This window comes from Triticum aestivum, chromosome 5D, assembly GCF_018294505.1.
Source record: "Triticum aestivum cultivar Chinese Spring chromosome 5D, IWGSC CS RefSeq v2.1, whole genome shotgun sequence".
NCBI classification, from domain to species: domain Eukaryota; kingdom Viridiplantae; phylum Streptophyta; class Magnoliopsida; order Poales; family Poaceae; genus Triticum; species Triticum aestivum.
Genome location: NC_057808.1, coordinates 546,533,557 through 546,547,542, shown reverse-complemented (window position 1 = coordinate 546,547,542; position 13,986 = coordinate 546,533,557). Strand labels below are relative to the sequence as shown.

Sequence of the window (13,986 nt, the reverse complement as noted above, 5' to 3'; positions counted from 1 at the left end):
TTAGGTTTTTTTAGGATAAAAAAGGCAACCAATGAAAAAAGAAAACAGAGGATTTTGCGTTTACGGAAGCACCTAATGGTATTTTTATTATGTTTTGCAGCTGGAGAAAATGTATGAAATTGCACTGTTTTGCAGCTGGTGAAAGAAGCACCTAATTGCATTTACACATGTCCAGTTCCAATAGAAATCTTGGGGTACATTCATGCTTGAGTTGAGACACGTAACATGGTTTTACTGGTTCAGAACACATCATGCAAAAGTACAAAACACGTCGGATTCTCTTCGGACTTCAGAAACACAAATCAGAGGAAACTCCAGACCTTACACATCGCTCTCTGCATTCCGTCTGCATGCAACAAAAGTATCAGCAAAAGGAATACTCCTTCCTGTAAGCGTCTCGGTGGCTAGGGCGGAGAAGGTGTTCCCTCATCCTGCCGACCCATTAGGTTTACGGAAGAAGGTGTTCCCTCATCCATTAGGTTTTTTTAGGATAAAAAAGGCAACCAATGAAAAAAGAAAACAGAGGATTTTGCGTTTACGGAAGCACCTAATGGTATTTTTATTATGTTTTGCAGCTGGAGAAAATGTATGAAATTGCACTGTTTTGCAGCTGGTGAAAGAAGCACCTAATTGCATTTACACATGTCCAGTTCCAATAGAAATCTTGGGGTACATTCATGCTTGAGTTGAGACACGTAACATGGTTTTACTGGTTCAGAACACATCATGCAAAAGTACAAAACACGTCGGATTCTCTTCGGACTTCAGAAACACAAATCAGAAGAAACTCCAGACCTTACACATCGCTCTCTGCATTCCGTCTGCATGCAACAAAAGTATCAGCAAAAGGAATACTCCTTCCTGTAAGCGTCTCGGTGGCTAGGGCGAAGAAGGTGTTCCCGCATCCTGCCGACCCATTAGGTTTACGGAAGAAGGTGTTCCCTCATCCGTTAGGTTTTTTTAGGATAAAAAAGTCAACCAATGAAAAAAGAAAACAGAGGATTTTGCGTTTACGGAAGCACCTAATGGTATTCTTATTATGTTTTGCAGCTGGAGAAAATGTATGAAATTGCATTGTTTTGCAGCTGGTGAAAGAAGCACCTAATTGCATTTACACATGTCCAGTTCCAATAGAAATCTTGGGGTACATTCATGCTTGAGTTGAGACACGTAACATGGTTTTACTGGTTCAGAACACATCATGCAAAAGTACAAAACACGTCGGATACTCTTCGGACTTCAGAAACACAAATCAGAGGAAACTCCAGACCTTACACATCGCTCTCTGCATTCCGTCTGCATGCAACAAAAGTATCAGCAAAAGGAATACTCCTTCCTGTAAGCGTCTCGGTGGCTAGGGCGAAGAAAGTGTTCCCGCATCCTGCCGACCCATTAGGTTTACGGAAGAAGGTGTTCCCTCATCCATTAGGTTTTTTTAGGATAAAAAAGTCAACCAATGAAAAAGAAAACAGAGGATTTTGCGTTTACGGAAGCACCTAATGGTATTTTTATTATGTTTTGCAGCAGGAGAAAATGTATGAAATTGCATTGTTTTGCAGCTGGTGAAAGAAGCTCCTAATTGCATTTACACATGTCCAGTTCCAATAGAAATCTTGGGGTACATTCATGCTTGAGTTGAGACACGTAACATGGTTTTACTGGTTCAGAACACATCATGCAAAAGTACATAACACGTCGGATTCTCTTCGGACTTCAGAAACACAAATCAGAGGAAACTCCAGACCTTACACATCGCTCTCTGCATTCCGTCTGCATGCAACAAAAGTATCAGCAAAAGGAATACTCCTTCCTGTAAGCGTCTCGGTGGCTAGGGCGAAGAAAGTGTTCCCGCATCCTGCCGACCCATTAGGTTTACGGAAGAAGGTGTTCCCTCATCCATTAGGTTTTTTTAGGATAAAAAAGTCAACCAATGAAAAAGAAAACAGAGGATTTTGCGTTTACGGAAGCACCTAATGGTATTTTTATTATGTTTTGCAGCAGGAGAAAATGTATGAAATTGCATTGTTTTGCAGCTGGTGAAAGAAGCTCCTAATTGCATTTACACATGTCCAGTTCCAATAGAAATCTTGGGGTACATTCATGCTTGAGTTGAGACACGTAACATGGTTTTACTGGTTCAGAACACATCATGCAAAAGTACAAAACACGTCGGATTCTCTTCGGACTTCAGAAACACAAATCAGAGGAAACTCCAGACCTTACACATCGCTCTCTGCATTCCGTCTGCATGCAACAAAAGTATCAGCAAAAGGAATACTCCTTCCTGTAAGCGTCTCGGTGGCTAGGGCGAAGAAGGTGTTCCCTCATCCTGCCGACCCATTAGGTTTACGGAAGAAGGTGTTCCCTCATCCATTAGGTTTTTTTAGGATAAAAAAGGCAACCAATGAAAAAAGAAAACAGAGGATTTTGCGTTTGCGGAAGCACCTAATGGTATTTTTATTATGTTTTGCAGCTGGAGAAAATGTATGAAATTGCACTGTTTTGCAGCTGGTGAAAGAAGCACCTAATTGCATTTACACATGTCCAGTTCCAATAGAAATCTTGGGGTACATTCATGCTTTAGTTGAGACACGTAACATGGTTTTACTGGTTCAGAACACATCATGCAAAAGTACAAAACACGTCGGATTCTCTTCGGACTTCAGAAACACAAATCAGAGGAAACTCCAGACCTTACACATCGCTCTCTGCATTCCGTCTGCATGCAACAAAAGTATCAGCAAAAGGAATACTACTTCCTGTAAGCGTCTCGGTGGCTAGGGCGAAGAAGGTGTTCCCGCATCCTGCCGACCCATTAGGTTTACGGAAGAAGGTGTTCCCTCATCCGTTAGGTTTTTTTAGGATAAAAAAGGCAACCAATGAAAAAAGAAAACAGAGGATTTTGCGTTTACGGAAGCACCTAATGGTATTTTTATTATGTTTTGCAGCTGGAGAAAATGTATGAAATTGCACTGTTTTGCAGCTCGTGAAAGAAGCACCTAATTGCATTTACACATGTCCGGTTCCAATAGAAATCTTGGGGTACATTCATGCTTTAGTTGAGACACGTAACATGGTTTTACTGGTTCAGAACACATCATGCAAAAGTACAAAACACGTCGGATTCTCTTCGCACTTCAGAAACACAAATCAGAGGAAACTCCAGACCTTACACATCGCTCTCTGCATTCCGTCTGCATGCAACAAAAGTATCAGCAAAAGGAATACTACTTCCTGTAAGCGTCTCGGTGGCTAGGGCGAAGAAGGTGTTCCCGCATCCTGCCGACCCATTAGGTTTACGGAAGAAGGTGTTCCCTCATCCGTTAGGTTTTTTTAGGATAAAAAAGGCAACCAATGAAAAAAGAAAACAGAGGATTTTGTGTTTACGGAAGCACCTAATGGTATTTTTATTATGTTTTGCAGCTGGAGAAAATGTATGAAATTGCACTGTTTTGCAGCTGGTGAAAGAAGCACCTAATTGCATTTACACATGTCCAGTTCCAATAGAAATCTTGGGGTACATTCATGCTTGAGTTGAGACACGTAACATGGTTTTACTGGTTCAGAACACATCATGCAAAAGTACAAAACACGTCGGATTCTCTTCGGACTTCAGAAACACAAATCAGAGGAAACTCCAGACCTTACACATCGCTCTCTGCATTCCGTCTGCATGCAACAAAAGTATCAGCAAAAGGAATACTCCTTCCTGTAAGCGTCTCGGTGGCTAGGGCGAAGAAGGTGTTCCCTCATCCTGCCGACCCATTAGGTTTACGGAAGAAGGTGTTCCCTCATCCGTTAGGTTTTTTTAGGATAAAAAAGTCAACCAATGAAAAAATAAAACAGAGGATTTTGCGTTTACGGAAGCACCTAATGGTATTTTTATTATGTTTTGCAGCTGGAGAAAATGTATGAAATTGAACTGTTTTGCAGCTGGTGAAAGAAGCACCTAATTGCATTTACACATGTCCAGTTCCAATAGAAATCTTGGGGTACATTCATGCTTGAGTTGAGACACGTAACATGGTTTTACTGGTTCAGAACACATCATGCAATAGTACAAAACACGTCGGATTCTCTTCGAACTTCAGAAACACAAATCAGAGGAAACTCCAGACCTTACACATCGCTCTCTGCATTCCGTCTGCATGCAACAAAAGTATCAGCAAAAGGAATACTCCTTCCTGTAAGCGTCTCGGTGGCTAGGGCAAAGAAGGTGTTCCCTCATCCTGCCGACCCATTAGGTTTACGGAAGAAGGTGTTCCCTCATCCATTAGGTTTTTTTAGGATAAAAAAGTCAACCAATGAAAAAATAAAACAGAGGATTTTGCATTTACGGAAGCACCTAATGGTATTTTTATTATGTTTTGCAGCTGGAGAAAATGTATGAAATTGCATTGTTTTGCAGCTGGTGAAAGAAGCACCTAATTGCATTTACACATGTCCAGTTCCAATAGAAATCTTGGGGTACATTCATGCTTGAGTTGAGACACGTAACATGGTTTTACTGGTTCAGAACACATCATGCAAAAGTACAAAACACGTCGGATTCTCTTCGGACTTCAGAAACACAAATCAGAGGAAACTCCAGACCTTACACATCGCTCTCTGCATTCCGTCTGCATGCAACAAAAGTATCAGCAAAAGGAATACTCCTTCCTGTAAGAGTCTCGGTGGCTAGGGCGAAGAAAGTGTTCCCTCATCCTGCCGACCCATTAGGTTTACGGAAGAAGGTGTTCCCTCATCCATTTGGTTTTTTTAGGATAAAAAAGTCAACCAATGAAAAAAGAAAATAGAGGATTTTGCGTTTACGGAAGCACCTAATGGTATTTTTATTATGTTTTGCAGCTGGAGAAAATGTATGAAATTGCATTGTTTTGCAGCTGGTGAAAGAAGCACCTAATTGCATTTACACATGTCCAGTTCCAATAGAAATCTTGGGGTACATTCATGCTTGAGTTGAGACACGTAACATGGTTTTACTGGTTCAGAACACATCATGCAAAAGTACAAAACACGTCGGATTCTCTTCGGACTTCAGAAACACAAATCAGAGGAAACTCCAGACCTTACACATCGCTCTCTGTATTCCGTCTGCATGCAACAAAAGTATCAGCAAAAGGAATACTCCTTCCTGTAAGAGTCTCGGTGGCTAGGGCGAAGAAAGTGTTCCCTCATCCTGCCGACCCATTAGGTTTACGGAAGAAGGTGTTCCCTCATCCATTAGGTTTTTTTAGGATAAAAAAGTCAACCAATGAAAAAAGAAAACAGAGGATTTTGCGTTTACGGAAGCACCAAATGGTATTTTTATTATGTTTTGCAGCTGGAGAAAATGTATGAAATTGCATTGTTTTGCAGCTGGTGAAAGAAGCACCTAATTGCATTTACACATGTCCAGTTCCAATAGAAATCTTGGGGTACATTCATGCTTGAGTTGAGACACGTAACATGGTTTTACTGGTTCAGAACACATCATGCAAAAGTACAAAACACGTCGGATTCTCTTCGGACTTCAGAAACACAAATCAGAGGAAACTCCAGACCTTACACATCGCTCTCTGCATTCCGTCTGCATGCAACAAAAGTATCAGCAAAAGGAATACTCCTTCCTGTAAGCGTCTCGGTGGCTAGGGCGAAGAAGGTGTTCCCTCATCCTGCCGACCCATTAGGTTTACGGAAGAAGGTGTTCCCTCATCCGTTAGGTTTTTTAGGATAAAAAAGTCAACCAATGAAAAAAGAAAACAGAGGATTTTGCGTTTACGGAAGCACCTAATGGTATTTTTATTATGTTTTGCAGCTGGAGAAAATGTATGAAATTGCATTGTTTTGCAGCTGGTGAAAGAAGCACCTAATTGCATTTACACATGTCCAGTTCCAATAGAAATCTTGGGGTACATTCATGCTTTAGTTGAGACACGTAACATGGTTTTACTGGTTCAGAACACATCATGCAAAAGTACAAAACACGTCGGATTCTCTTCGGACTTCAGAAACACAAATCAGAGGAAACTCCAGACCTTACACATCGCTCTCTGCATTCCGTCTGCATGCAACAAAAGTATCAGCAAAAGGAATACTCCTTCCTGTAAGCGTCTCGGTGGCTAGGGCGAAGAAGGTGTTCCCTCATCCTGCCGACCCATTAGGTTTACGGAAGAAGGTGTTCCCTCATCCGTTAGGTTTTTTTAGGATAAAAAAGTCAACCAATGAAATAAGAAAACAGAGGATTTTGCGTTTACGGAAGCACCTAATGGTATTTTTATTATGTTTTGCAGCTGGAGAAAATGTATGAAATTGCATTGTTTTGCAGCTGGTGAAAGAAGCACCTAATTGCATTTACACATGTCCAGTTCCAATAGAAATCTTGGGGTACATTCATGCTTGAGTTGAGACACGTAACATGGTTTTACTGGTTCAGAACACATCATGCAAAAGTACAAAACACGTCGGATTCTTTTCGGACTTCAGAAACACAAATCAGAGGAAACTCCAGACCTTACACATCGCTCTCTGCATTCCGTCTGCATGCAACAAAAGTATCAGCAAAAGGAATACTCCTTCCTGTAAGCGTCTCGGTGGCTAGGGCGAAGAAGGTGTTCCCTCATCCTGCCGACCCATTAGGTTTACGGAAGAAGGTGTTCCCTCATCCGTTAGGTTTTTTTAGGATAAAAAAGTCAACCAATGAAAAAAGAAAACAGAGGATTTTGCGTTTACGGAAGCACCTAATGGTATTTTTATTATGTTTTGCAGCTGGAGAAAATGTATGAAATTGCACTGTTTTGCAGCTCGTGAAAGAAGCACCTAATTGCATTTACACATGTCCGGTTCCAATAGAAATCTTGGGGTACATTCATGCTTGAGTTGAGACACGTAACATGGTTTTACTGGTTCAGAACACATCATGCAAAAGTACAAAACACGTCGGATTCTCTTCGCACTTCAGAAACACAAATCAGAGGAAACTCCAGACCTTACACATCGCTCTCTGCATTCCGTCTGCATGCAACAAAAGTATCAGCAAAAGGAATACTACTTCCTGTAAGCGTCTCGGTGGCTAGGGCAAAGAAGGTGTTCCCGCATCCTGCCGACCCATTAGGTTTACGGAAGAAGGTGTTCCCTCATCCGTTAGGTTTTTTTAGGATAAAAAAGGCAACCAATGAAAAAAGAAAACAGAGGATTTTGCGTTTACGGAAGCACCTAATGGTATTTTTATTATGTTTTGCAGCTGGAGAAAATGTATGAAATTGCACTGTTTTGCAGCTCGTGAAAGAAGCACCTAATTGCATTTACACATGTCCGGTTCCAATAGAAATCTTGGGGTACATTCATGCTTGAGTTGAGACACGTAACATGGTTTTACTGGTTCAGAACACATCATGCAAAAGTACAAAACACGTCGGATTCTCTTCGCACTTCAGAAACACAAATCAGAGGAAACTCCAGACCTTACACATCGCTCTCTGCATTCCGTCTGCATGCAACAAAAGTATCAGCAAAAGGAATACTACTTCCTGTAAGCGTCTCGGTGGCTAGGGCGAAGAAGGTGTTCCCGCATCCTGCCGACCCATTAGGTTTACGGAAGAAGGTGTTCCCTCATCCGTTAGGTTTTTTTAGGATAAAAATGGCAACCAATGAAAAAAGAAAACAGAGGATTTTGTGTTTACGGAAGCACCTAATGGTATTTTTATTATGTTTTGCAGCTGGAGAAAATGTATGAAATTGCACTGTTTTGCAGCTGGTGAAAGAAGCACCTAATTGCATTTACACATGTCCAGTTCCAATAGAAATCTTGGGGTACATTCATGCTTGAGTTGAGACACGTAACATGGTTTTACTGGTTCAGAACACATCATGCAAAAGTACAAAACACGTCGGATTCTCTTCGGACATCAGAAACACAAATCAGAGGAAACTCCAGACCTTACACATCGCTCTCTGCATTCCGTCTGCATGCAACAAAAGTATCAGCAAAAGGAATACTCCTTCCTCTAAGCGTCTCGGTGGATAGGGCGAAGAAGGTGTTCCCTCATCCTGCCGACCCATTAGGTTTACGGAAGAAGGTGTTCCCTCATCCGTTAGGTTTTTTTAGGATAAAAAAGTCAACCAATGAAAAAAGAAAACAGAGGATTTTGCGTTTACGGAAGCACCTAATGGTATTTTTATTATGTTTTGCAGCTGGAGAAAATGTATGAAATTGCATTGTTTTGCAGCTGGTGAAAGAAGCACCTAATTGCATTTACACATGTCCAGTTCCAATAGAAATCTTGGGGTACATACATGCTTGAGTTGAGACACGTAACATGGTTTTACTGGTTCAGAACACATCATGCAAAAGTACAAAACATGTCGGATTCTCTTCGGACTTCAGAAACACAAATCAGAGGAAACTCCAGACCTTACACATCGCTCTCTGCATTCCGTCTGCATGCAACAAAAGTATCAGCAAAAGGAATACTCCTTCCTGTAAGCGTCTCGGTGGCTAGGGCGAAGAAGGTGTTCCCTCATCCTGCCGACCCATTAGGTTTACGGAAGAAGGTGTTCCCTCATCCGTTAGGTTTTTTTAGGATAAAAAAGTCAACCAATGAAAAAATAAAACAGAGGAATTTGCGTTTACGGAAGCACCTAATGGTATTTTTATTATGTTTTGCAGCTGGAGAAAATGTATGAAATTGCACTGTTTTGCAGCTGGTGAAAGAAGCACCTAATTGCATTTACACATGTCCAGTTCCAATAGAAATCTTGGGGTACATTCATGCTTGAGTTGAGACACGTAACATGGTTTTACTGGTTCAGAACACATCATGCAAAAGTACAAAACACGTCGGATTCTCTTCGGACTTCAGAAACACAAATCAGAGGAAACTCCAGACCTTACACATCGCTCTCTGCATTCCGTCTGCATGCAACAAAAGTATCAGCAAAAGGAATACTACTTCCTGTAAGCGTCTCGGTGGCTAGGGCGAAGAAGGTGTTCCCGCATCCTGCCGACCCATTAGGTTTACGGAAGAAGGTGTTCCTTCATCCGTTAGGTTTTTTTAGGATAAAAAAGGCAACCAATGAAAAAAGAAAACAAAGGATTTTCCGTTTACGGAAGCACCTAATGGTATTTTTATTATGTTTTGCAGCTGGAGAAAATGTATGAAATTGCACTGTTTTGCAGCTGGTGAAAGAAGCACCTAATTGCATTTACACATGTCCAGTTCCAATAGAAATCTTGGGGTACTTTCATGCTTGAGTTGAGACACGTAACATGGTTTTACTGGTTCAGAATACATCATGCAAAAGTACAAAACACGTCGGATTCTCTTCGGACTTCAGAAACACAAATCAGAGGAAACTCCAGACCTTACACATCGCTCTCTGCATTCCGTCTGCATGCAACAAAAGTATCAGCAAAAGGAATACTCCTTCCTGTAAGCGTCTCGGTGGCTAGGGCGAAGAAGGTGTTCCCTCATCCTGCCGACCCATTGTTAGCATCATCTACTTGTTGCTGCGTCGACACCCGTTTCTTGGTCTTGTCACTGGTTTGCCGCTCTCATCGTGTGCACCCGTTTCTTGACCTCCTCACTGGTTAGCGTCCTCGTTGCGGGTGAGAGAAGGTGTTCCCTGATCCCACTGGCTACCGCTATAACAATCCGCTTGTTTTTCTGTCGAAACTAGTTTTGTGGCCTCCTCACCAGCGATAGACGGTGCTCCCTGATTATGCTTGCTACTGTTAGGACCATCTCCTGGTTGTTCTGTTGATATTGATTTGGTGCTCTCGTCACTAGAGAGAGAAGATGTTCCCTGATCCTGGCGGCTATTGTTATGACCATCTACTTGTTGGTCTGTCGATACTAGTTTTGTGATCTCGTCACCGGCAAGAGGTGGTGTTACCTGATTTTGCTGGCTGCTGCTACGATCATCTCCTTGTCGTCCTGTCGAAACTCGTTTCTTGATTTGGTCATCAGTGAGAGAAGGTGTTCCCTGATTTTGCTGGCTGTTGCTACGACGATCTCCATGTCGTCCTGTCGAAACTCGTTTCTTGATTTGGTCACCAGTGAGAGAAGGTGTTCCCTGATTTTGCTGGCTGTTGCTACGACCATCTCCTTGTCGTCCTGTAGAAACTCGTTTTTTTATTTGGTCACCTGTGAGAGAAGGTGTTCCCTGATTTCGCTGGCTGCTGCTAGGACCATCTCCTTGTCGCCCTGTCAAAACTAGTTTCTTGATCTGGTCACCAGTGAGAGTTTCATGCTCCATGAGGGCATTTGCTAGTGCATGAAACTCCTTGTTGTGCTCTGTGAGAATCTTTTTCGCGTTCCTGTAAGCGTTGTCCAATAATGCTTTCACCTCCTCATCAACCAGACCTATCGTCCGCCCGCTCATGGCCATCGCCTTGCCACGGGCAGCATTGATGTCATTGCCATAGGAAACAAGGCCGACACGCTTGCTCATACCATACTTGACGACCATGTCTTTCGCATATCGAGTTGCCTTGCTTAGGTCAGATGAGGCACCAGTGGTGATCCCTGCTTCTCCAAATATAAGCTCGTCGGCCACCCGTCCTCCCATGGCGACGTCGAGCCTCGCCAGCATCTGCTTCCTTGTGAGGTGGCTGTCTTCCCCTGGCAGCTGCGTCACCTTGCCGAGAGCATTTCCCATAGGCACGATGGTGGCCTTGTGGACAGTGTTAGCACCGTCCGTGAGGATAGCAACAAGGGCGTGCCCAGCCTCGTGGTATGCAGTCCTCTTCTTTGATAGATCGGATATCACCATCGACTTGCGCTCCCTGCCCATGATGATCCTGTCCATGGCGTACTCAAGGTGACCCATCCCAACAGCATTTGCCCCATCCCTGGAAGCCTTAAGAGCGGCAGTGTTCACTAGGTTTGCAAGGGCTGCACCTGAGAACCCAGGCGTCCCCCTTGCGATGGTCATCGCATCCACATCCTTGGATTTACTCACCTGCATGAAAGAATTCATGGAGAAAAGATCAAAGCCTCGCATCAGAGAACGCAAAAATTAAGTAAGCCTCATAAATGTACCTTTGACATGTAAGCCTCGAGGATCTGTCGGCGGCCCTCAACATCTGGAACCGAAACATGAACTTGACAGTCAAAACGTCCAGGCCTGACAAGAGCGCTATCTAGTGACTGCGGCAAGGTCGTTGCTGCGATCACAATAATCCCGTCATTCTGCTTGAAGCCATCCATCTCAACAAGCAGCTGGTTCAGAGCCGGCCTCTGTGACGTTAAACCTTCAGTGTCTCTGCGCCCACCAATTGCATCGATTTCATCGATAAATACTATGCAAGGAGATCGCTTCTTTGCTGCACTGAAGAGCTCCCTCACTCTCCTAGCACCAACACCAACATACATCTCTTCGAAATCACTGCCACTGCACGAGAAGAAAGGGACGCCGGCTTCCCCAGCTACCGACCTTGCTAGCATTGTCTTCCCTGTGCCAGGTTGGCCCACAAGCAAAACACCCTTTGGAAGCTTGCCACCAAGGCGTTTGAAACTCTGCAATGCATGTAAAACTAGGTTAACAACTCAGTATCAAGAAAAGAGTTGTTGAATTAGAACACCTGCACGCAGGTTGATGGCAATGCCACACTCACATCGGGATCTCGTAGGTAGTGAACTATGTCTTCGAGCTCAGCTTTGGCTTCATCAACCCCCTTTACATCACTGAACCTTGTGCTTAAATCTGTGGCTAATACTTCTTTCAGACCATCGAATTTGCTAACTTTGGTGTCTATGGCACTATCAAGCATAAGCTTAACGCCATAGATGGCAAAGCCAGTAACTGTAAGGGCAGAGATGGTACGCAGAAGCTGCTTTTTAAGTAGGTCCTTCTCTACTGTGTACTGGGGTGCACTTGCAGTACCAAGAACATGTCCTTCCTCCCTTGCCGCACTTGAAATTCCTGCATAGAGAATAGAATCCACCGTGCACACAGAAGTTGTCAAGCCAAATTGCATGCCGTTTGCGGGTAAAAGCGCACATACTACTCCTAATTAGCAAGCTTGACGAAAGAAAAGGCGGCTACCTTGATTTAGCGTTTTGAAGTTCTGTGTAACTCTTTCTGGGCCACTCCTATGGATCTCTTTAGAAAGAAAAGCGGCAGCACCAGAGTGCACGCCCCGTGCCCTCTGACCAACAAAGCTTGACCAGTACCTCTGCTGTAGATTCCTAAGCATGCTACCTGCATCGGTTAAGCAATAAGCAGAAACTTACTTCCTCAGTAGCAACAGCCAACCAAAAAGGCGTGGTGGAATACAGAGTAATAATAACTGTCATCTACCTAACTGAAAACCGGTTATTGGGCACAATTAAGTCAGGCTAGCACTAGTTTGCAGTTGCCACAAAAGTATAACAACCAAGCCTTGTAGTTCAAGTGTGTGGTGGAGAGAGAAGAATAGCAGCCACATAACATACCTGCTCCAGAAGGTGTATTTGCAGCAGATGCCCTGAAAGCAGGGGCTGAAGGTGCCGCGGCCGCAGCTACAAGATTCTTTGCAGCCTGTGACACAACACAAACACACATAAAAATTAGGCCGGTCGGATAGCATAACTATATTCGACAACGGCAACAGCAACCAACCGCAACCCGTGAATTAAGTAGCTCGAAATCGGCAACCACAGCAAATAGATCAAGTGGCATCGATCTGAAACGCGGGACAGACAGCGCCTTGCAATTGCAGCTTCAGCATCGGAAATGCATCAATTAAGTATGTATGTGTATATACATGAAAAAAAGGCATAGTGTTCGGTTGGACAGGGACAAGCTTTTTCCTTTCTTTCTTTTTTGCATAGTTGTCAAGATTATTTGCAGCCTGTGACAAACACACATAAAAATGAAGCCTGTTGGATAGTACAACTATATTCGACAACGGCGACAGCAAATAAATCAAGTGGCATCGATCTGAAATGCCCTGCATTCGCAGTTTCAGCATCGGAAATGCATCGGTTAAGTATGTGTGTGTATACATGGAAAAAGGCCTGGTGTTCCGTTGGACAGGGACAAGCTACTGAACCCACCGAAAAAAGCAACATCATAATGAAAAAGTTGGACAAAGAAAGAATGGGGGGAAAAAATTCCATGGAGAGGGCGAGCCGGCCGGCCATTTTCGGTGCTGCCGGTGCTGGAGATGAGAAAAGAAGCGCTGGAAATTCTTTTGACCCGCATTTCTCTGCCAAGTACGAATTTTGTTGCTAATCGTAGGCTAGTCCAGACTAGACGGACGCACACAACTGTACGGCAAACGGCGACGGCGACGGCGACGAACTCCGTATGCGATTGCGGACTCGAATCGAGTGGTGAAAGAACCGATTGCAGCTTCGGGCGAGGGTTTCCAGGCGGGATTCACGCACCTGTGATGCGAGGCCGGCCGTGGCGAGCAGTGCCCCGCCGCTCCTCATCGCCCGCGCGCTCGCGCCGCCGGCCGCGGGCAGCGACCTGCGCGCCGGATCGATGCGCCGCGCCCTCGGCCCCGTGCAGATGGCCGGGCGAGGGAGGGGCGGGGCGGCGGTGGCGCTGGGTCGTCGCGGGCGCGGCCGCCGTTGGGGGAGCCCGCTCTTGAGTCTTGACATTGGTGGGATTTTGGTATATAAAAATTGTTTTTTGACTCTACTACTACGGAGGGTTAGGGGCGTTGACCAGGAAGCTGTGCGACTTATAGCAGATTGTGGTTGGAGATCAGTTGGGGAAGTGGGGCTCCCCTCAATTTAGGGGATGTTTATTATAGGACCCAAAATGCCAATAGAGCCCGAGCTACACATAGTTTGTTTTTCAAACTCATATTTCCGCGGCACGAAAAAAATTCGATTTTATTTGTGGACACACTTTTCGATTTTATTTGTGGACACACTTACAGGTATGTGCAAAATTTCACAGCATTATACTTTCACACGTGGCATACAGAAAAAGAGAAATACACATTTTTAAATGGCCCTTTTATTTTTGTTGTTGGGCCGGATTTTTTTTGTACGACTTACAAATCATAAT

At 44.0% G+C, this 13,986-nt stretch overlaps 1 protein-coding gene across 1 annotated transcript; it reads right to left on the bottom strand.

Annotated features, from left to right (window-relative positions):
• Nucleotides 1-9,134: 9,134 nt before the first annotated feature.
• LOC123123711 (ATP-dependent zinc metalloprotease FTSH 5, mitochondrial) lies at nt 9,135-13,620 on the bottom strand. Its single transcript, XM_044544281.1, has 6 exons — nt 13,353-13,620; nt 12,417-12,501; nt 12,028-12,183; nt 11,597-11,904; nt 11,022-11,498; nt 9,135-10,941 (listed from the first exon to the last, which is right to left on the bottom strand). Exons 1-6 carry the CDS (start codon nt 13,569-13,571, stop codon nt 9,562-9,564), a joined length of 2,625 nt encoding a protein of 874 aa, XP_044400216.1. The 5' UTR covers nt 13,572-13,620; the 3' UTR covers nt 9,135-9,561.
• Nucleotides 13,621-13,986: the final 366 nt, after the last annotated feature.

What these genes read in the sequence shown, in the direction of transcription:
- LOC123123711 (XM_044544281.1), bottom strand. Translation starts at nt 13,571, where the DNA reads ATGTCAAGACTCAAGAGCGGGCTCCCCCAACGGCGGCCGCGCCCGCGA. An exon ending in AAATACACCTTCTGGAGCAG is followed by an intron (nt 12,184 to 12,416) that starts GTATGTTATGTG and finishes TAACCGATGCAG; the next exon opens with GTAGCATGCTTAGGAATCTA. An exon ending in TCGAGGCTTACATGTCAAAG is followed by an intron (nt 10,942 to 11,021) that starts GTACATTTATGA and finishes TCTTTCATGCAG; the next exon opens with GTGAGTAAATCCAAGGATGT.